This window comes from Lagenorhynchus albirostris, chromosome 19 (genome assembly GCF_949774975.1).
Source record: "Lagenorhynchus albirostris chromosome 19, mLagAlb1.1, whole genome shotgun sequence".
Lineage (NCBI taxonomy): Eukaryota > Metazoa > Chordata > Mammalia > Artiodactyla > Delphinidae > Lagenorhynchus > Lagenorhynchus albirostris.
The window spans coordinates 41939546-41960920 of NC_083113.1; the positions used below are offsets into that span (position 1 = coordinate 41939546).

The following is a 21375-nucleotide window of genomic DNA, read 5'->3' on the forward strand; positions in this document are numbered from 1 at the left end:
AGAAGTTCTAGCCAAAGCAAGTAGACAAGAAAAAGAAATAAAAGGTATCCAAATTGGAAAGGAATAAGTAAAACTATCTCTGTTCACAGATGACATGATCCTATATGTAGGAATCCTATATTCCACAAAAAACTGTTAGTACTAACAAACAAATTCAGCAAAGTCACAGGATACAAAATCAACACACAAAAAGCAGTTGTGTTTCAACATAAACACTGAACAAAGGAAAAAAGAAATCAAGAAAATAATTCCATTTACAATAGTATCAAAAAAAATAAAATACTTAGGAATTAACTTTACCAAGAAGGCAAAAAGCTTGTACACTAAAAACTAAAATGTTGCTGAAATTTTAGAAGACAGAAATAGGAAATTCCCTGGCAATCCAGTGGTTAGGACTCAGGGCTTTCACTGTTGGGGCCCGGGGTTTGATCCCTGGTCAGGGAACTAAGAACCAGCAAGCCATGCGGCACAGCCAATAAATAAATAAATAAAATTTTATAAATAAATAAATTTAAAAACAGACACAGGGACTTCCCTGTTGGTCCAGTGGCTAAGACTCCACACTCCCAATGCAGGGGGCCCGGGTTCGGTCCTTGGTCAGGGAACTAGATCCCACATGCTGCAAATAAGACCCAGCACAGCCAAATAAATAAATAAAATATTTAAATAAATAAGTAAAAAGAAACAAATAAATGGAAAGACATCTGTGTTCACGGACTGGAAGACAATATTGTTAAGATGTCAATACTACCCAAAGCAATATACAGAATCAATGCCATCCATTTGGGAAAAGAAAAGTTGGGGACTTCCCTGGTGGTGTAGTAGTTAAGAATCCGCCTGCCAATTCAGGGGACACAGGTTCGATCCCTGGTCCGGGAAGATCCCACATGCCGCAAGCAACTAAGCCCATACTCCACAACTACTGAGCCCACGCATCACAACTACTGAAGCCCGGGCGCCTAGAGCCCATGTTCCGCAACAAGAGAAGCCACCATAATGAGAAGCCTGTGCACCAAAATGAAGAGTAGGCCCTGCATGCCCCAACTAGAGAAAGCCCGCACACAGCAACGAAGACCTAATGCAGCCAAAATAAATAAATAAATAAATTAAGAACCCAGAAATAAACTCTCCTATATGTGGTCAACTGATTTCAATAAAGATGCCAAGACGATTCGATGGGAAAGTGATAGTCTTTTCAACAAATGGGACATGTGGATATCCAAATAGATATACAACTGGTGCTGGGACAACTGGATATCCACATGCAAAAGAACGAAGTTGGGGGCTTCCCTGGTGGCGCAGTGGTTGAGAGTCCGCCTGCCGATGCAGGGGACACGGGTTCGTGCCCCACTCCAGAAGGATCCCGCATGTCGCGGAGCGGCTGGGCCTGTGAGCCATGGCCGCTGAGCCTGTGCGTCCGGAGCCTGTGCTCTGCAGCGGGAGAGGCCGCAATAGTGAGAGGCCCGCATACCATTAAAAAAAAAAAAAAAAAAAAGAATGACGTTGGGGCTTCCCTGGTGGCGCAGTGGTTAAGAATCCGCCTGCCAATGCAAGGGACACAGGTTCGATCCCTAGTCCGGGAAGATCCCACATGCCATAGAGCAACTAAGCCCATGCGCCACAACTACTAACCCTGCGCTCTAGAGCCCACGGGCCACAACTACTGAACCCTGTGCACCTAGAGCCCATGCTCCACAACAAGAGAAACCACCACAATGAGAAGCCCGTGCACTGCAACGAAGAGTAGCCCCTGATCGCCACAACTAGAGAAAGCCCTCGCACAGCAACGAAGACCCAACGCAACCAAAAATAAATAAAATAAATTTATTAAAAAAAACAAAAATAGAAGTTGGAGACCCTTACCATACACCATATGCAAAATTAACTCAGAATGGATCAAAGACCTAAATGTAAAACCTAAAACTATAAAACTCTTTGAAGAAAACAGAGGAGAAAAGCTTTATGACATTGGGATTGGCAATGATTTCCTGGATTCTTTGGACACCCAAAGCACAGGCAACAAAAGAAAAAATAAATTGGACTACATCTAACTTTTGTACATCAAAGGACTGTCAACACAGTGAAAAGCAACCAAAGAAATGGGAAAAATATTTGCAAATCATATACCTGATAAGGGTTTAATATCCAGGATATACAAAGAACTCTTACAATCAACAACAAAAAAACAAGCAACTCTATTAAAATGGGCAAGGGACTTGAATAAACAAGAGATACACATGGCCAATCAGCACATGAAAAGATGCTCAGCATCACTAATTGTTAGGAAATACACATCAAAACCACAATGAGATACCATTTCACACCCTTTAGTATGGTTATTATCAAAAAACCAGAAAATAACAAGTATTAGTGAGAATGTAGAGAAACTGAAACCCATGTGTATTAATGGTGCAGCCACTGTGGAAAACAGTATGGCAGTTAATTATATGGCAATTCAAACACAGAATTACCATAAGATCCAACAATGCCACTTCTGGGCATATACCCAAAAGAATTGAAAGCAGAATTCTAACAGGTATCTGGACACCCAGATTCATAGTGGCTTTATTCACAATCAGCCAAAGGTGTATTAAAAAGAAATAACAAGACCAAAATGGAGTTATCTGCCCCTAGGACAGCAAACCAAGACTTCACTGCACATCAACTATACCCCAATTAAAAAAAAAAAGTAGGGCTTCCCTGGTGGCGCGGTGGTTGGGGGTCCTCCTGCCGATGCGGGGGACGCGGGTTCGTGCCCCGGTCTGGGAGGGTCCCGCGAGCCGCGGAGCAGCTGGGCCAGTGGGCCGTGGCCGTTGGGCCTGCGCGTCGGGAGCGGCGGGAGGGGCCGCAACGGTGAGAGGCTCGCGTACCGCAAAAAAAAAAAAAATTAGGGCTTCCCTGGTGGCGCAGTGGTTAAGAATCTGCCTGCCAACGCAGGGGACACGGGTTGGAGCCCTGGTCTGGGAAGATTCCCACATGCCTACATGCGTAGCAACTAAGCCTGTGCGCCACAACTACTGAAGCCTGTGCACCTAGAGCCCGTGCTCCGCAACAAGAGAAGCCAGGACAATGAGAAGCCCATGCACTGCAACAAAGAGCAGCCCCCACTCACCGCAACTAGAGAAAGCCGGCACACAGCAACGACGACCCAACACAGCCAAAAATTAATTAATTAATTAATTAAAAAAAAATTAATTGCACTTTGAACCTCTCTCAGGAATGTGACCTTTAAACAATCAATCTGAAATTTCCTGATTAGCACTACTGAGGTAATCTGCATGATAAAACCCCACCATTCCCTTCCTGCAAAAGATGTCCTGCCTAAAACAATCCTTTCTTTTCTTTTGCTAATAACTTTCTTGCCCCACCCTCCTTCTGCCAAATAAAAACCTTTCATTTTGTACAACCCCTTGGAAGGAGTATCTCTCTACTTGCTAAATGCGATGTTGCCCAATTCATGAACCGTTGAATAAAGCCAATTAAATCTTCAAATTCACCAGCTGAATTTTTGTTTTTTAACGGGTAGAAAGTTTCTATTGATGAGTGGATAAACAGAATATGGTATATACACACAATGGAATATTATACAGCCGTAAAAAGGAAAGAAATTCGGACAAATGCTACAACAGGGATGAACCTTGAGGACACTATGCTAAATGAAATAAAATTCATAAAAACAAAGAATGGTGGCTGCCAGGGTCTAGGGGGAGGGGAGAATAGGGAGTTATTGTTTAATGGGTACAGAGTTTCAGTTTGGCAAGATGGAAAAAGTTCTGGAGACAGATGATGATGATGGTTGTACAACAATGTTAATGTACTTAAGGCCACTGAACTGTACACTTAAGAATGATTAAAATGGTAAATTTTATGTTATGTATTTATATTTTACCACAATAAAATAAATGAACACATATCAGAACAACTGTTTAAAAAAAAAGGTTCAAGCCCACTACCACCAATCATAACATTTGTTATTACATAAAGTCTTTTCCTCTCTTCAAGCTTGGTCATTTAGGGTCCAGGGAGATAATACCTTTACCTGCCTTTTCCAAGGTGTCATCTCTGGCCAAAAACCCAGCATGTGAACATGAGTTTATTTGGTTCTGATATCTCCCAAACATCAATCCCTCAACCCAAACAAACAAGCACAATAGATGGAGCCTAAGTCTGCAGGCTCCAACCCTACGTCTCGTGCCACAGTGGGGAGAACAGATGCTGTGTCTGCTGCCCACCTCAGGATGCCGGGGCTATGGGCTGGAGCCTCCAGCCCTCAGAGGAAAAGCAAGACTCAAGTGCATTGCTGGGCAAATAATGGACATTCAACAAACGCCTAGGGTTCATCCATTCACAGGTTGGTAAAGAATTTTATCACCAAAGTCACAGGCTCTCTCCCAGCCACATTTCAATGGGAACCTCAGCTTCTAGGTGGTATGAGGTCATGACAGAGCTATATGACAGGTAAGTGAGCTCTGAACTCAGCCACAACATCCCCAGTACTATTCTCCCCTCTTGCTGACATTGGACTTCAGCACTGTGAAATTAAATGACTTACAACAACAGACCTAGTGACATAACAGGCACAAGGGAAGTTCACTTCTCCATCCACTCACAAAAAATCTAGGTAAGACCTGAGGTTTCCTCTCAATCACCAATGAGGGGACTCTCCTGGTGGCGCAGTGGTTAAGAATCCGCCTGCCAATGCAGAGGACATGGGTTTGAGCCCTGGTCCGGGAAGATCCCACATGCCGCGGAGCAACTAAGCCTATGCTCCACAACTATTGAGCCTGCGCTCTGGAGTCTGTGAGCCACAACTACTGAAGCCCACGTGCCTAGAGCCTGTGCTCCACAGCAAGAGAAGCCACCGCAATGAAGAAGAGCCCCCACTCGCCGCAACTAGAGAAAGCCCGCCCACAGCAATGAAGACCCAACACAGCCAAAAATAAATACATAAATAAATAAATTTATTAAAAAGAAAAATCACCAATGAGTAACATGTGTAGTGCCTTGCCAGGTCCTGGACTGATGTGGTCGCAGCTCTCCGATAGGCTGCCATGAATGAGGCAAAACAATAAGGAAAAAAACCCCAAACCCAAGTATGTTCACCTTTGGATCTAAAAAGCAGGAAGAATGACGTTAAGAAGTCACCCTGACGCTGCCTCCCTTCCGTTGATCTCTGGTGGCACTTAAAAATGAATGGGTTGTTTGCTGCTGTTGGGTCCTTGCTAAAGTTGTAAAAACAGGTGTGATAAATGTCTCTTCATAGAGGCCTCTGTAGTCACCCATTCCACAAAGATCCTCTGTGCCTAGTACAGCGCTGGGGACACAAGGGTGGATTCCCTGCCCTGGAACAGTTTCCAGTGCCAAGTCAGGGGTGGGCCAGAGAATCAGGGTGCAAAGAGTGGGGGGCTCCCAGAGGAAGCGAAGGCTGAGCCAAGACCTAGTAAAGGAGATGAGGGGGAAAAAAAAGGAGCTTGTTCCACGCAGAAGCAACAGAATGTGCTGAGGCGTAGAGGCAAGAAAGCAGCCCTGTGGTCAAGGAAGTGAGAAGAGTTCAGTGTGGCTGGGTCACAGCTTGGGTAGACTTAAAAAGAGCCAAAGCTGGAGCCGGAAACAAGCTATTCACACACAGCCTGCATGCTAGCTTAAGGAGTTTGAACTTCACGGGAGGTCATTGGGAAGCTGCAGAAAGGGTTTAAGAAAGGGCGCAACTGATCAAACATCTGATATTTGAAAAATGGATTGAAGAGGCAAAACTAGAGGCTACCAAAATCATCCCAGTGGAAGATGACAAGGCTGGACAAGGAAAGAAATAGTGGGATGGCAAGATGTGGAGAGAGCCAAGTGTTCTTTAGAATACGGTGAACTTACTGGGTGGGGGAGGAGCTGCCCAGGACACATCCCAACACAACCAGTCACCAAAGAAAGGGCAATTCTGAGACATACTTGGAAAGTTTGGAGCCTAAGTGCCTGTCAGTAGCAGCCTTGCTCCAGCTCTGCTCCAAGCCTTTACACTGTGCACAAACAGCTGAACAGGAAACATACCTGTATCAGAGCAAATATATCGGACAAACCCAGATTCAAATCCCCTCTTCACCATGTGCCCAAGGGCACATCACTTGGCCTGTCAGAGTCTGCTTCCTCAGCTATTGCCATGAATCCAGAGAGCCCTCAGGGCAGCCACTGAAAGGAGTGGACAACCCCACTGTCTTCTAGTTCATGCACTGGAGGCTCTTCTAGTATTGGAATCTGGTAAAGGAAAGTAGGCCATCCTTGAAGGCCTGGATCTTGGGACATCTAAAAACAAATGCCTGTTTACATGGGACTGCCAAGGAGAAAGGTGAGCATTTGCTTCCTTCTTGGTAATGGGTCAGGCAATGCTAGGAACACTAACAGACACAGGCTGCCACGGTCTCCTGGGAGGGACGCAACAAGGGCTCTCACTCCCCAAGCTGATGACAGGCACAGACAGAGCTTAGTTCCCCACACTTCACATCTCCACTAGGGCTTTCTTTTCAAGTAGCAGGATGTATCTGAGAAGCTTGGGGGAACAGTTATTTACCCCATAAAATGACTGAAAGTAAGGTAAACCCATCTGATTTACTCCTCTCTTCTAATATGGTAGCAAAATAGAAAATAGCGTTTGTCAGAGAGGTGAAACAGCCAGTAAGTATAGAGGGACAACAGACGAGCTCTCATGGCAGAGAGGCCATGAGTCGGCCTCTACCTTCTCAGTCTCTACTCTTCACCGCAAAAACCACAACATGGGCTAGAAGAGTGACTCCGCCTCTCTGTCAGGCTCCAGAGAGAAGAGGGCTGGGTCAGGATCTCCCAGAGAGCAGGAGAGAAGAGCAGCAGCAGCAGCAGTGGCCCTCGGCTGACCACACAGCCAGGTCCACCCTGAGGCAGCAGGTCCAAACCAGGGCCCTGGAAAATGACCAGCCTTGAGAATGGACTGGTCGTTTCTGGGGTCCGTGCTGCCCTCCATCCGCCTCTGCTGACTCTCCCACAAAAGCAACAGTCCGCTGAAACCACTGCAGTCATGCAGAGAGTTGCAAGCCCGTTCCAGTCAGCTTAGATTCTTCCTTTTTCTCTTTAGTTTTCCAGATCTTCTACAATTAACATAAATTACTTTGATAATCATAGAAAAATCATTTTCAAGAGCCAGCTGATGGCTGCATACTGAAGAGGTTGCTGGCTCTCACCCATCAGACTCTCCCTGGATTGTCCCAGGGCAACATTTCAATGCCAGAGAGACGCAATGAGGGACCTGGTCTTCATGGTCAGCTCCTCAGTATACTCACCTCCCTGAGCCTTGACAGGAGGGCTGAATCTGCATCAGAAGAGCACACCTTCAGAAACAGCAAGAAATGGTCAAAATTCATGCTCAGTAGAGGAGGTGGGGCTCCTGGTGCATCCCAAGCATAACCCAGAGGAGACCCCGCTGAAGTGACACAGCCTCAGCACAGCTCTAACTGACTGGAGAGTCTTCCATGACCCAGGCAGGCCTGGGGGTAGACAGAGGACAGGACCTTAGAAAGCAGGCCTCTGGACTCTCACACCCTTCGAAGATGTACAGCAAGGCCTGGAGGGAGGAGACCACCCCTTTGCTGTAATCCCCCACCTGGTCCTCAGAGATAGCTTGGAGCGCTCCACGCAAGGACCCTCTTTGGCAACAAGTCTGACATTCCCTTCCTGCCTCCTGAAGAGAAGCCCCTGAAGAGTTTTAAAGTGACAGGGACACTTTGCGGCAGGGCTCCAGAGACAACATCCCAGACTCTGAAGCCTGGTCTCAGACACTGCAGCCTAACTCAGGACTGTGGGTCTTTGATTTCACCCCACATCTCAGGTTCCCTATCAGAAGAAGAGAGACTGGACTAAACGGGCTCCTAAGCACCTTCCCAGCTCTGGCCTAGAGACTTCGGTTCTTGGCAGAATAATGTCTGGGTACTGTTGCAAATGTGTTGTACCCAGTTCCAAGACCAAGATGGGGCAGACCCTGGAAAAGCAATCAAAAAGCCATCAAGAAGACATCAAAAGAAAAGGAAATTATAGATCAATATACCTTCTGAAGAGAGATGCACAAATCCTCAACAAAACTATAGCAAACCAAATTCAACATCATTAAAAGGATTAATATCACGACCAAGTGAGATTTATGCCAGGAAATCAAGGGCAATTTAACATAAGAAAATCAATCAAGGCACTTCCCTGGTGGCTCAGTGGTTAAGAATCCACCTGGGGCTTCCCTGGTGGCGCAGTGGTTGAGAGTCCGCCTGCCGATGCAGGGGACACAGGTTCGTGCCCCGGTCTGGGAAGATCCCACATGCCACGGAGCAGCTGGGCCCGTGAGCCATGGCCGCTGAGCCTGCGCGTCCGGAGCCTGTGCTCCGCGGCGGGAGAGGCCACATTGGTGAGAGGCCCACGTACTGCAAAAAAAAAAAAAAAAGAATCCGCCTGCCAAGGCAGGGGACGTGGGTTCGAGCCCTGGTCCAAGAAGATCCCACGTGCTGCGGAACAACTTAAGCCCATACGCCACAACTACTGAGCCTGTGCTCTAGGGGCCGCAAGCCACAACTATTGAAGCCCGCGTGCCCTAGAGCCCACGCATCGCAACTACTGAGCCCATGCATCACAACTACTGAAGCCAGTGTGCTCTAGGGCCCGCGTGCCACAACTACTGAGCCCACGTGCTGCAACTACTGAAGCCTGCGTGCCTAGAGCCCGTGCTACGCGACAAGAGAAGCCACTGTAATGAGAAGCCCACGTACCGCAACGAAGAGTAGCCCCCGCTCACCGCAACTAGAGAAAGCCCACACACAGCAATGAAGACCCAATGCAGCCAAAGGAAAAAAATAAAATCAATCAATATAATAAACCACATTAACAGAAAGAAGGAAAAAGAAAACCACACGATCATCTCAATTGACAGAAAAAGCTTTTGAAAAATCCAGCATCCCTTCATGATAAAAACACTCAGAAAACTAGGAACAAAAGGGAACTTCCTCAACATGATAAAGGGCATTTACGAAAAACTCACAGCCAACATACCCAATGGTGAAAGACTGAAAGCTTTTACCCTAAGATGAGGAACAATACAAGGATGTCCACCTTTCACCACTGCTATTCAACACTGTACTGGAAGTTCTACTCAGACCGATTAGACAAGAAAAAGAAATAAAAAGCATAAAAATTGGAAAGGAATAAGTAAAACTATCTCTATTTGCAGATGACATGATCCTATATCTAGATAATCCTATATATAGAAAGTCCCAAACAATACACAGAAAGCTTACTAGACCTAATAAATAGCAAAGTCGCAGGATACAAAATCAACACACAAGAAGCAGTTTCAATATACTAACACTGAACAATCGAAGGAGAAAATTAAGAAAACAATTCCATTTACAACAGCATCGAAACAAACAAGAAAAACCCTTAGGAATAAATTTAACCAAGAAGATAAAAGGTTTGTATACAAAAAATTATAAAACATTGCTAAAAGAAATTAAAGAAGACAAAAATAAATGGAAAGACATCCCATGTTCATGGACTGGAAAGCTTAATATTATTAAGATGGAGAGTATTGTTAATATACTCTAAATTGATTTACAGATTCAACACAATCCCTACAAAAATTCCAACAGTCTTTTTTGTAGAAATGGAAAAGTCAGTCCTCAAAATCCATATGGACTTGCAAGGGATCCCAAGTAGCTAAAACAATCTTGAAGAAAGAACAAAGTTAAAGGATTCATACTTCCCAATTTCAAAACTTACTATAAAACTACAGTAATCAAAACAGTGTGGTACTGGCATAGGTAGACATATAGACTATTAGAATAGAAGTAAAAGTCCAGAAATAAATTTATACAGCTGAATTACTTTCAACAAGGATGCTAAGTCCATTCAATGGGGAAAGAATAGTCTCTTCAACAATTGGTGCTGGGACAACTGGATTTCTACTTCATACCTTATATAAAAATTAACTCAAAACGGATCAATGATCATAATACAAGAGCTAAAACCATAAAACTCTTAGAAGATAACATAGGGGAAAAGATTCATGACCTTGGTTTAGGCCATGGATTCCTAGATATGATACCAAAAGCATGAGCACCAAAAGAAAAAAATAGATGAACTGGACTTCATCAAAATTAAAACTTTTATGCATCAAAGGTCATTATCAAGAAAGTGAAAAGAGGGAATTCCCTGGTGGTACAGTGGTTAGGACTCCACACTCCCACCGCAGGGGGCATGGGTTTGATCCCTGGTCAGGGAACTGAGAATCCACAAGCTGCCCAGCGAGGCAAAAAAAAAAAAAAAAAAAGTGAAAAGACAACCTAGAGAATGGGAGAACATATTTCCAATTCATATATCCTATAAGGATCTACTATTCAAAATATATATAGAATTCCTACAAGTCAACAAAAAAAAGACAAACAACTCAATTATAAAATAGCCAAAGGACTTGAATAGACATTTGTATCGCCAAAGAAGATATAAAAATGGCCAATAAATACATGAAAAGATGCTCAACGTTACTAGTCATTAGGAACTGCAAACCAAAACCAAAATGAGATACTAATTCACACCTAGGATGAGGAAGGGAGGGAGGAAGAAAAAAGGAAATAAGTTGTTGGTGAGGATGTAGAGAAATTAGAAACGTCACACATTGCTGGTGGGGATATAAAATTGTATAGCTGCTTTGGAAAATCGTTTGGTGATTCCTCAAAAAGTTAAACATGGAACAATCAAGCAATTCTTTTTTTTTTTTGGTCATACCACGGGGCTTCTGGATCCTAGTTCCCTGAACAGGGATCTAACCCGGGCCCCCTGCAGTGGAAGCACAGAGCCCCAACCACTGGACTGCCATGGAATGCTAATCAAGCAATTTTTAAGTGTACACTCAAAAGAACTGAAAAGATGGTCACCTTCCCTGGCGGCACAGTGGTTAAGAATCTGCCTGCCAGTGCAGGGGACACGGGTTCAATCCCTGGTCCAGGAAGATCCCACGTGCCACAGAGCAACTAAGCCCACGTGCCACAACTACTGAAGCCCTCGCACCTAGAGCCCGTGCTCCGCAGCAAGAGAAGCCACCGCAATTAGAAGCCTGCGCACCGCAACAAAGAGTAGCCCCCGCTCACCACAACTAGAGAAAGCCCGCACACAGCAACAGAGATCCAACGCAGCCAAAAATAAATAAATTTATTTTTTATAAATGGCTAAAATGGTACGTTTTATATTTATTTTACCATACATACACGCACGCACGCGCGCACACACACACACACACACACACACACACACACACAGTGTCACCAAAAACACTCCTATGGCCCTGCAGGCCAGCATTAGCCTCATCTGGCTTTTCCGGACAAGACAAGTAGGGCTTGGCAGAGCTCAGTGGAAAGCATCGGAGTATCCTGACCTCAGGTCAGGGCCAGAAGAAAGAAGTCCCTCACCATAAGCACACAGCAGATGACAAGAGTGAAGAACACAGAACTAACTCTTTTTACTTTTCATCCATTTCTCCTTAGAGAGAAGGTGGATTTTATGGACTGGCAAGCCCATAGACACTTTTAACAAATGTTGCCAATGATTATGGGACCTGAACTTTTTTTTTTTTGGCTGTGCCACAAGGCTTGCGGGATCTTAGTTCCCCAACCAGGGATCCAACTAGGGCCCTGGCAGTGAAAGTGCCAAGTCCTAACCACTGGACCACCAGGGAATTGCCTGAACATTTTTAATTTAAGTTCCATCAATTGAATGTCTCCAGGCCCACAGAGCTCTGGTAGGAAGTGACAAAGAGGAGAGAAGAGACAAGCTCCTCAGCCTCAGGGCTGAGATGGCTCTCGGGGGCTGCAGGAAGGTAAGCTCTGCCGTCAAGCCTCTCAGGTCAAAGGGCCAGTCACCACTGCCCCGTCCCCTGCCTCAGACCCCCCAAGGAGCTACTGGAATCTCATCGGACAGTTTCCTCTTAATATCTAACACGTAAGCCGCAGCTCGCAAGGCTGGCAATCTTGTCTCTGTCAGAACCTGCCCCAGATAAGAAATCAACAGCCTCCACAACAGAGGGGATCTCTGAGGTCGTGGTTCCAAAACGGTCCCTGAGAGACATTTCAGGAGAAACACCAACTGACATTTAGGTCTGAAACGAGGGCTAATATTTGATGCTGGGGATTTTACTTCCTGGTCTGACGGGCCTGCTTAAAGCCACAGTCCTTCATGACACCAGCTACTGTGTACAAGCTGCTCCTCTAGCAGCCGCACCCCAACCCTGCCCCTCTACCAGGAAGCCACCCAGTCACGCACTGAGCCCAATTCTGTGCAGGCCCCCCCACTGAGAGGAAGGGTATTAGATGAACGGACCCAACCCGGTACCATCCAAGAAAGAGCAAGCCTGAAGGCAAAGGGACCATGAGACAGGATATGCTTGCAGAGAGGAAGGTGGTTCTGAATGTGTGTCTGGAGACACTCATGCATACACTACCACCAGCACCATCAAAACACCCAGAGAGTCCACAAGACAGGAAGGGGAGGAACAGCCCCCATGGGTGGCCCTAGGCAGGTTATTCACAACCCTGCATTCTGGCTCCTTCCCTAAAGAATCTCCTGGGAAACTCAGGTACCAAGCCTTGAAAATTTCCAGAGCTTACCACATTCCAAAACCAAAGACACTGCCCTTAACTAGAGGGTATAACCAACTGGCACCCCACCTGAATGTGAGAGGGTTCCCACCAGACCCCACATCCCGTAAGCTTTGGACCCTAACCTCTCTGGCCCTGTGTAATTATAAAGCTGGAGCAGAGCTCAGTGTGGACACAGCAAATGCTCTTAGGTACTCAGATATTACCCTTAATTAGTTACAGGTGTTCTCTAGTTACAGGTGTTCATCCAGAAACTGGCCTTGAGTTTGCTGGTTTGTAACTTAGCATCTTTCATTATTCTCAGCACGGGGTCTTATTCAAGTAACCTACCATTACATGGAAACTAAGTCCTAATGATTTTGAAAGCATCAAATTCCATGTAATAAACCCCTTCCTACTTAAAATATCTGGAATCGTTTCTGTTTTCTGCACTAGTCTCAAATGATATAACATACATAATGGCAATAACCTGGATTTGTTTAAACCTGCATCTCTCTGTCCCTTCTGCTATCTATTGATATTTTTAAAATGTACACCATGTCAGGTGTTACAAGAGCGAATGTATTCCTTTACAGTTTAAAAGAAAATTATAGGTAAAATAAAAATACATTTTGGTTAAAAAAAAAAAGGCAAGGCTGGGCTTCCCTGGTGGCGCAGTGGTTGAGAATCTGCCTGCCATTGCAGGGGACACGGGTTCGAGCCCTGGTCTGGGAAGATCCCACATGCCATGGAGCGGCTGGGCCCGTGAGCCATGGCTGCTGAGCCTGCGCATCCGGAGCCTGTGCTCTGCAACAAGAGAGGCCACGATAGTGAGAGGCCCGCGCACCGCAATGAAGAGTGGCCCCCGCTCGCAGCAACTAGAGAAAGCCCTCGCACAGAAACGAAGACCCAACACAGCTAAAAATAAAAAAATAAATTTATTAAAAAAAAAAAAAAGGCAAGGCAAATGTAACTACCAATAAACTCCTCGCACAACAGTTGATATTAAAAGAGAGCATTCTATAAAATAGCCCATGCCAATTTCAGACACATGGTTTTGTAGACCAGGTTATAACCAGTTCTGCTCAGCAAACCATCCCCTCTACTTCTTTCCTCTTGGTTCAGCTCTGCCTCGGCCATGTCCTCTAGAAGAGACAAGCGGAACCCTTGGACCATCTGGGCACAACTGCCCTTCTCCTCTCTCCACCTCTTCTCATCTTAAATTGTCTCTGCCCTGAGGACCAGTAAGTAGGTTTTGTCTCATGATGCAACTCTGACCAAAAGATAGCAGCTGCCTGGTGCATTGTGCAGTGGGAAAACATCTGGGGCTCTGTCTGGACAAGAACGAATGCCACTATCAATCCGTAACATTTGCCATGCAAGCTGAGTGGACAATGGGGTTATTTGAGCCTTGACACTTGTCATCCATAACCTAAACTTCCCTGAATCCCAGGCCATCTCTAAGGTCCAAGAGGTAGGAGAGGAAGAGAGTGTACAAGGAATGCTAAGACTTACCCCTCCCCCGCTTCCCTACACAGTCCAGAGCATCTTTCACTGGCCCCTTCATGGCAGGGGGCTGGGCCCTGTTCCAGCACCAAGTCCCCTTGTCTCATTTCTAGCAAGAGTCACAACTTCACAATTCAATTACAACAGAACACCAAGGATCCTAGAGCTAGAAAGACATTTTATGTGGATTTTAAACAAAATTTCTAGGGAGGCAGAGGAACATCCTTGCACATTCTGACACGGTGTTATCCACCCCTCTCCTAGTGATCAGTCCCTTCCTTCTAACCTCTGACCACCCACTCTGGGCCCTTGATTCCCTCCCAATGGTCCCAGAATAGGATGGCACACAGTGCCTGCCATGCAGAGCTGCTGAGACCAGCCTCCTGTGCTCCACTCTGATGAGCTCCCTGCTCCCCCTCTAACAGGGAATCTCCCTTACCTGGTGACTCATCTAGGGAAAAGACCAGGGAATTCCCTGGTGGTCCGGTGGTTAGGACTCTGCGCTTCCACTGCAGGGGGCCCGGGTTTGATCTCTGGTCAGGGAACTAAGATTCCGCAAGCTGCACGGTGTGGCCCCCAAAAAGAAAAGAAAAGACCAAACATTCCCGAGAACAAAAAATAATGGGGGTGGGGTGGTGGAGGGGTAGGCGTGAAGTGAATTTTAGGAATTTCTCTAGAGGCTGATCCTTGACCAAGGAAGTCCCCATTTATGAAGAAAGAAGCCATACTCCTCACTCTCACCTCGAAGTTGGAGCCTGGGTGGTGACATACAGTGGGCAGGGAGGTCTCAGGGAAGCCCAGATGTGCTCAGGGCAGGAACAGATCTTACCAGAAAAGAGGATGCTATGTGGACTCCAGTCCTCTCACTCTAGGCCAGAGCTGCACCTCAGTACACCCACCCAACTAGACCTGGGCTTTAACCCCCAATATAGGTAAGCAATACAACACTCCAAGCTGCTCCAGAGCCCCAATACACCACATCTCCAGAAACAGTGCAATGTGTTACTAGGGAGAGATGCAGCCCAAAGCTCAGCATCTGCTCCTGAGGCCATGAGCACTGGGGGGATGTCGGTGAGAACAGGGCATGATCACTGTTTGTACCTGCCTTGGGCAAAGACAGCACCTACTTCTCAGAGCTGGCAGGACAGGCCTTCTCCAGGTCCACAGATGAGCACCAAATTTCTCAACAGCACTGTACAATGCACAGAGACTGGAGTGGGGTTCCCAGGGTGAGAGGCCAGCCACAAGCTGTCTCTAGACTGGAGGGCCTGTGCTCAAGTAGCTCTGCAAACCAGAAACATGGCAGGTAAGATCTTAAATGGGTGAGTGGATCTCTGAGTCTCCATGAAAAATCATGGACAATGTTGTCTTTCAAATGGGACTTAACAAAACCAGAGTACCAAAGAATACCAGCCACACACAGAGGCCTTTCACCTCCAAGGAGCCACTCTGGCTACCAGTCTTCAACATCCTGCCTATGCATCCCACCATATAGGAGAAAGGCCAACCGAGAGAGAAGAGACAACTGCTATAGGAAAGCCATGCCCAGAGTCAAGGACCTAAAGTCATTGGCCCAGGGCTTCCATGGTGGCACAGTGGCTAAGAATCCGCCTGCCAATGAAGAGGACACGGGTTCGAGCCCTGGTCCGGGAAGATCCCACATGCCGCGGAGCAACGAAGCCCGTGTGCCACAACTACTGAGCCTGCGCTCTAGAGCTCGCGAGCCACAACTACTGAAGCCCACGCGCCTAGAGCCCGTGCTCTGCAACAAGAGACAACAAAGAGTAGCCCCTGCTCACCGCAACTAGAGAAAGTCCACACGCAGCAACGAAGACCCAATGCAGCCAATGAATGAATGAATAAATAAATAAATAATTCTTAAAAATAAAATAAAAATAAAGCCACTGGCCTGCACTGGACAGGAATCTCAGCCAGAGGGGCCTGGCTGAACCAAACCAGCAGAGTTTCTTCTCCCCTATCCATTCTCAAAAGTGCAGGCAGGGGACTTCCCTGGTGGTCCAGTGGTTGAGACTCCGTGCTCCCAAAGCAGGGGGCCTGGGTTCGATCCCTGGTCAGGGAACTGGATCTCACACGCCACAACTAATCCCGCATGCCCCAACTGAGACCCCAAGCAGCCAAGTAAATAAATAAATAAATAACAAAAGTGCAGGCAGATCCAAAGTCCTCGTATATCGCTACTGCCCTCAGGATAAGCCCAAGCTCTCTGGACAAAGCACATAAGGTATTTCTGACCTGGCCCCTGCCTAACTCATGCTCTGTCTTCCACGTCTTTGATGCACTGTTCCTTTCGTCTAGAGCGTCGCTTCTCACTTTGTCCATCTGGAACCCTCCAACCTATCCCTTCCAGATTCAGCATCATCACCTCTTATATGAAGCTTTCCCCAGAGTCTCAGGTACAGGAGGAAGTCCAACCTCTGGGCCACCCTTGGGTACAGCACACACCATGGATGGGCTTTTCCTACACCAGCCTGTGAGGTCATGTGCACAGGCCTATCTGCCTCTTCTCTAGATAGGCCTCAGGCCTGTGCTCCTGGGGCCCAGGTCTGGGCCTGGGACAAAACAATGGCTGCCTCGCTGTCATGTGGAGAATTAATGGATGAGCACATTACTGCCTGGCCAAAGGAAGCTGGCTGCAAGTGAAAGGAAAGGCAGGCTGGCTGTGGCCAAAGGGCCACAGGGCCTGGGCCTGAGCACCAGATGCAGAGGAGAGGAGAGCGCCCGCATCCCACCCCTGCAGCTCCATCCAGTGCTCTAGCCCAGGCTTGCTGTTCTTGGGTAGAGCCACTCATCACATGTCAGGAGGCCACCACCGCCGGTGCTGCTGGGATGATGTTACAGTCTATTTTGAGGGTCACACTGGAGCATCTGTCAGCCTAGTCAGCCACACCCTCCATGTGTCATCACTAAGAGCTGGAGACACCCAAAGGTCCATGAACTCTGCCTGAGCATGTCATTTCCCCAGGGACCCTCAGTTTCAGGGCCTCCTTGGCTTCCTAACAAGATCAACCCAGATGCCCTTATCTCCTGGCACCAGTGGCAGGGCTCTGATGTCTCCTCACCAGATCTGCTCCTGGGGTTCCCAGCTCTGGTGACTCGGCAAATGCAGCTGAAGCCCATCAGTCTAAGCCTTGCTCTTAGCTCAAACATAACCCCTCCTTCTCCAGCTCTCCCTTATATTTGAGGAGTGCCCAGAAAGCCCAGCACCCAGGTGTCAAGCCAGTTACCAACCAGGCTCATTTTAGGCCCAACAGGCCTCACCTGCTGAGAAACTCCTACTCATCCCTCAAAACCATACCCAGGCTCTGCCTCCTCTTGTAGAGAGCCTTTCAGTGGACTCGCTACAGAATAGGCCAGAGGCTCTCTGAGGATAAGGCTGGCCTGTGCAGGCTTTACTGTTGTTCTCCCTGTACCTAGCATGCACCTGGCACACAGAAGGTATGAATCAGTATAACCCTTGAAATGAAACCTTTCTAATTAGACAAGCTTAGTGTGTTCTGCTACAAAAGACATCGTCAGAACAAAGGCCTTTAGGGAAAACAATGACACTGACAACTGGGTTCATAAACACCTTTTACAAAGGAAGCCTGTACTCAAATCTACAGAAAAACAAGTTTACAGATTCAATGGGATGGTAAGTCAGTCAAGCCCAGTGCAGAGCACGTAAGTCAGTCTGGGCCCACTCAGCACTAAGCACCTTTCAGCTCTGTCCCCTAAGAACACTGTGATCCCCTAAGAATCCAACTGGACATTCCCTCACTCTACCCAGGGAAGGGATGCAAAAGGGAAAGGCAGCAGCAGCGTGGACACACGTGTCTGGGATCAGGTGAGGGCATCTGACAAGTTAGGCTACTCCACTGCACCCTAAGCCCCACAGCCAGGGCAGGTCACCAAACATCCCAGGGGCTCAGGGCTCACCCACAAAACAGGTACATCATCATCTGCTCCAGCCACTTTCCAGAGATGCCATGAGGACGGAACTAAATAATACAGGAAAGCTACATAACCGGTTAACACCTGGGTCATGGACCAAACACCTTCAACACTGACGGGAAACAGGAAACAAGCTGATCACTGTCTGCCCTGGAACTGCCCTTGGCCTCCTGAAAACCACACCTGGTCCATCTGGCTATATCTTAGCCACATGGGAAGGCTTTCAGGGATTACATAAAGAGGCCATAGGTGACATTCACACACCTTTCCTCTGACAGTGGCCAACTGAAGCAGGCCACCACATGCATACATGACCTGGGACCTTTCTAAAACTGAGATTTCCAGGTCAGCTTAACAGCTATATTTACCTCATGTAAAAATGCTGGGAAAGTTGGGAAAAGATGCTCAACTTTCTTTGGATTTGCAGGCAATACCTACAGTAAGGCAATCTAACAAGATACAGGGCCTTTTCCAGCAAGATCCACTTATAACTGAAATGTTAAAAGCCAGGTGAAGGAACCCAGGTCTCCACATTTAAACTGAAATGTAGAGACCTTCTCAAAAACTGTGCTTGTCTTTTATTAGCTCGCTGTTATCTACGATTAAGGACTCTGGAGAAAGTAATCCATTTTCTTCCCTACAAGTTTAGGAAATGCCCTTCCATTTCTTTGGCAATATGAGACTGCAGCACCAACATTTCAGTCTATACTGTAACTATTTTTGCAGTGTTTGTTTTGTTTTAAGAGGCTGTTCTCATTCACACTAGTTCAAACACATTAAATACATGCGCTTTTATCAGATGGTGGAAAGGGAAAATAGAAGATTTAAAGCCCTCCAATAATATAAACTTCCTACCGGTAAATGCTCTATATGGGGATAAAAGTAAAAGATGCAATAGCTTGCCACAATCAGAATTTCAGAATCATAGAATTCTGGGATTACAGGTAGCTTAGATGCTGGCCTAGCTCCCCAGAGTACAGACAAGGAGATCAAAGCCCCATGACCTACCCACAACCACAGAGCCCTGCCCGGCACAGATGTTACAACTTCACTGAAGAAGCAGGCAAAGCTCCAATTCCAGCAGTATTGCCCCCAGCAGAGCCCCTTGGCCAGGCATTTTGCATGTACCACAAGAGGAACAGTCCCTAGGAGAGAGGAAGTATTCTGAATGCTCAAGAACACACATCAGGGTTGGAAGGAAGGTCGCTGGTGGGGTTCACAAACTACCCACACCAGACCTAAGGTCTGATGAGGAAAACCTTTCCAAAGCAGCTAAAATTATGTTATTTCATAACTTAAACACCTGCTTTGTGACAACAGCCAGAAAAAAAGGGAGACTAGGAGAAGAAAAGGAAGAAAAATGAAAAAATCTCCCCTCTGATTTCCTGTATCTGCTTGGATCACCCTAAAATAGGGAGCCTCCCTAATGCTGACTTTAATGAGGACCTTCCTAAAGCTGATCCAACTGGTGTTCAAGTCCCTGGACTGAAAAACAAGTTTATGAGTAGCAAGCTCATCTGATTCTGACCATGTGCATGCTGTTTACCCTAAGATGACAGACCAGTGGCTGCCACAGCTTTGATGAATGCTGCAAAGACTCTACTATCCCTTTGAAGTCTACAAGGGCCTCTACCATGACTAAATGCGATAAAAAGGAACCTTGAATACAGCAAGAGTGTGAAAGGAGGGAAGTCACAAACACCACACAACAGTGGGGGAACTCCATTCTGGACGCTGATTTGTTAATGTAAACTTGTTATTTGTTTCCCTGACCTGTTGATGTATCTCATTACACTATCACTAAAGAGAAGCCCCTCCTCTATAAAATGTACCTATTTGTCATCAAAAGCTGCTGCTTAGACCAGGCCATGCCCACAGCCAGGTAACAGAGGTATCCGCTATTCAACCCTTTGCAGCCCAGACCAATGCAGCTCAGCAGCTCACACCAGTCACAGGTGTCAACCAGGAGACCTCAAACTCTGACCACAGGGAACAGTTCAGTGTTGGGGGAAAGAATGTGGTCAGGAGGGGCTTACCCATCTCTTCCTTTGCTGACAATCTTCACCTCAAAGTAATAAATGCCACAGGCAGCAGGTATGGGGTGGGTGGCACGCACTGAGGCTGCATCTTTGTGATTTTTGCCATGACCTAATAGAAGAGGGCAAGGAAGAAATTTCAGCAGAAGGAAATGCAAATGGAAGCCTCATTCTTCTCTGCTCCATGGCAACTTCACTCCTCCATGGCCAGAGGAAGCCCTTGCATAGTCCAAGGAATAATTAGAAAACAACTGAGCAAACACATAAACCTCCCACCTTTGGCTCACCTCCTCCTGAGAATAGCAGCTCTGCCTGAGACACTGCCATTCAAACCACAGGAGGGTACATGCAATGTGGGTGCATATGTGAGAGATTCCCTAGTGCTGCTGGCAGACTCTCCAAGATACAGGCAGCCCACTTGGAAGACTAGGGGAGGAAGAGGCAGCCCTGGAAGACGCCCCCACAACTTTAGCGCAGAACCCTAGGCCTTGTCTGGGATGTCTGGCAGGTGAGCAAGCTCATGGGCCTCTGGCTAATGGAGGGGATGTGACCACCCCTTTCTTCAGACACTTATGAAACTAAGAAGTGGTGAAGGGCCTAGCTCGAGTCGGAGGTACCCCAAAACAAGCAGGAAGGCCCTGAGAAGAATGTCCAGCCCAGCACTGGGTTTGGACACCTGCTGCGGTTCTCCTGACATCACATGTCTCAGGGCAGAGCAGACTAGGCAGTCAATCCTTGGCCTGGTCAGCCCCACCACCCTAGACACCCCGCAGGAACTAAGGCCCAAGCCGGAGCACTCGAGCTGGGTAAGGGACGTGATGGAGCACGGGCTGGGCAGCACACCCACCCCGCAGACGCTCTGGCCTTCTCCCCCTGCGACCAAACAGGCCAATACCTTTGTAGTGGACGCGAAGGTTGCCCTGGGAGAGGCCGATGTAGTTGTACTTGTCCTTGGGGCTCCAGGAACGCGGCAGCGGCGTCTCGTGCTGGTTGACCGCGGGATACAGGCGCTGCAGGCGCCGGCTCAGTTCCTGCTCCCCTGGGGACGGCAGCCCGCATCCAGTGCCCCCGCCGGAGGAGTCTCCAACCTGCAGGTTCCCAGCTCCCAGCTCCGCCGTCGCCGCCGCCATCTTGGAGGGAGCTGCTATTGTGTCACTGGGGGCGGGGAAAAGCGGGACCAGATCCGCCTCTTTCAGCCAATGGCCAGCGAGCCAACCTGGGCCGCAGGGAAACCGAGTCCCGGTCTGGCACCTCTCCTT

General features: G+C 47.4%; 1 protein-coding gene across 2 annotated transcripts in view; it reads right to left on the bottom strand.

Annotated features, from left to right (window-relative positions):
* RANBP10 (RAN binding protein 10) overlaps window positions 1–21271 on the bottom strand; it is a 67032-nt gene extending 45761 nt beyond the window's left edge. The window contains exons 1-2 of one of the 2 annotated variants that reach the window (XM_060130034.1): window positions 21012–21271; window positions 20117–20228 (exon numbers count right to left, since the gene is read on the bottom strand). In XM_060130034.1, coding sequence (XP_059986017.1) covers window positions 20117–20228; window positions 21012–21246 — 347 coding nt within the window. In that variant the 5' untranslated portion in view covers window positions 21247–21271. Of the gene's footprint in view, window positions 1–20116; window positions 20229–21011 lie in introns of those variants that run through there. The other variant, XM_060130033.1, reaches the window with a different exon arrangement.
* Between the last annotated feature and the right edge of the window lie 104 nt (window positions 21272–21375).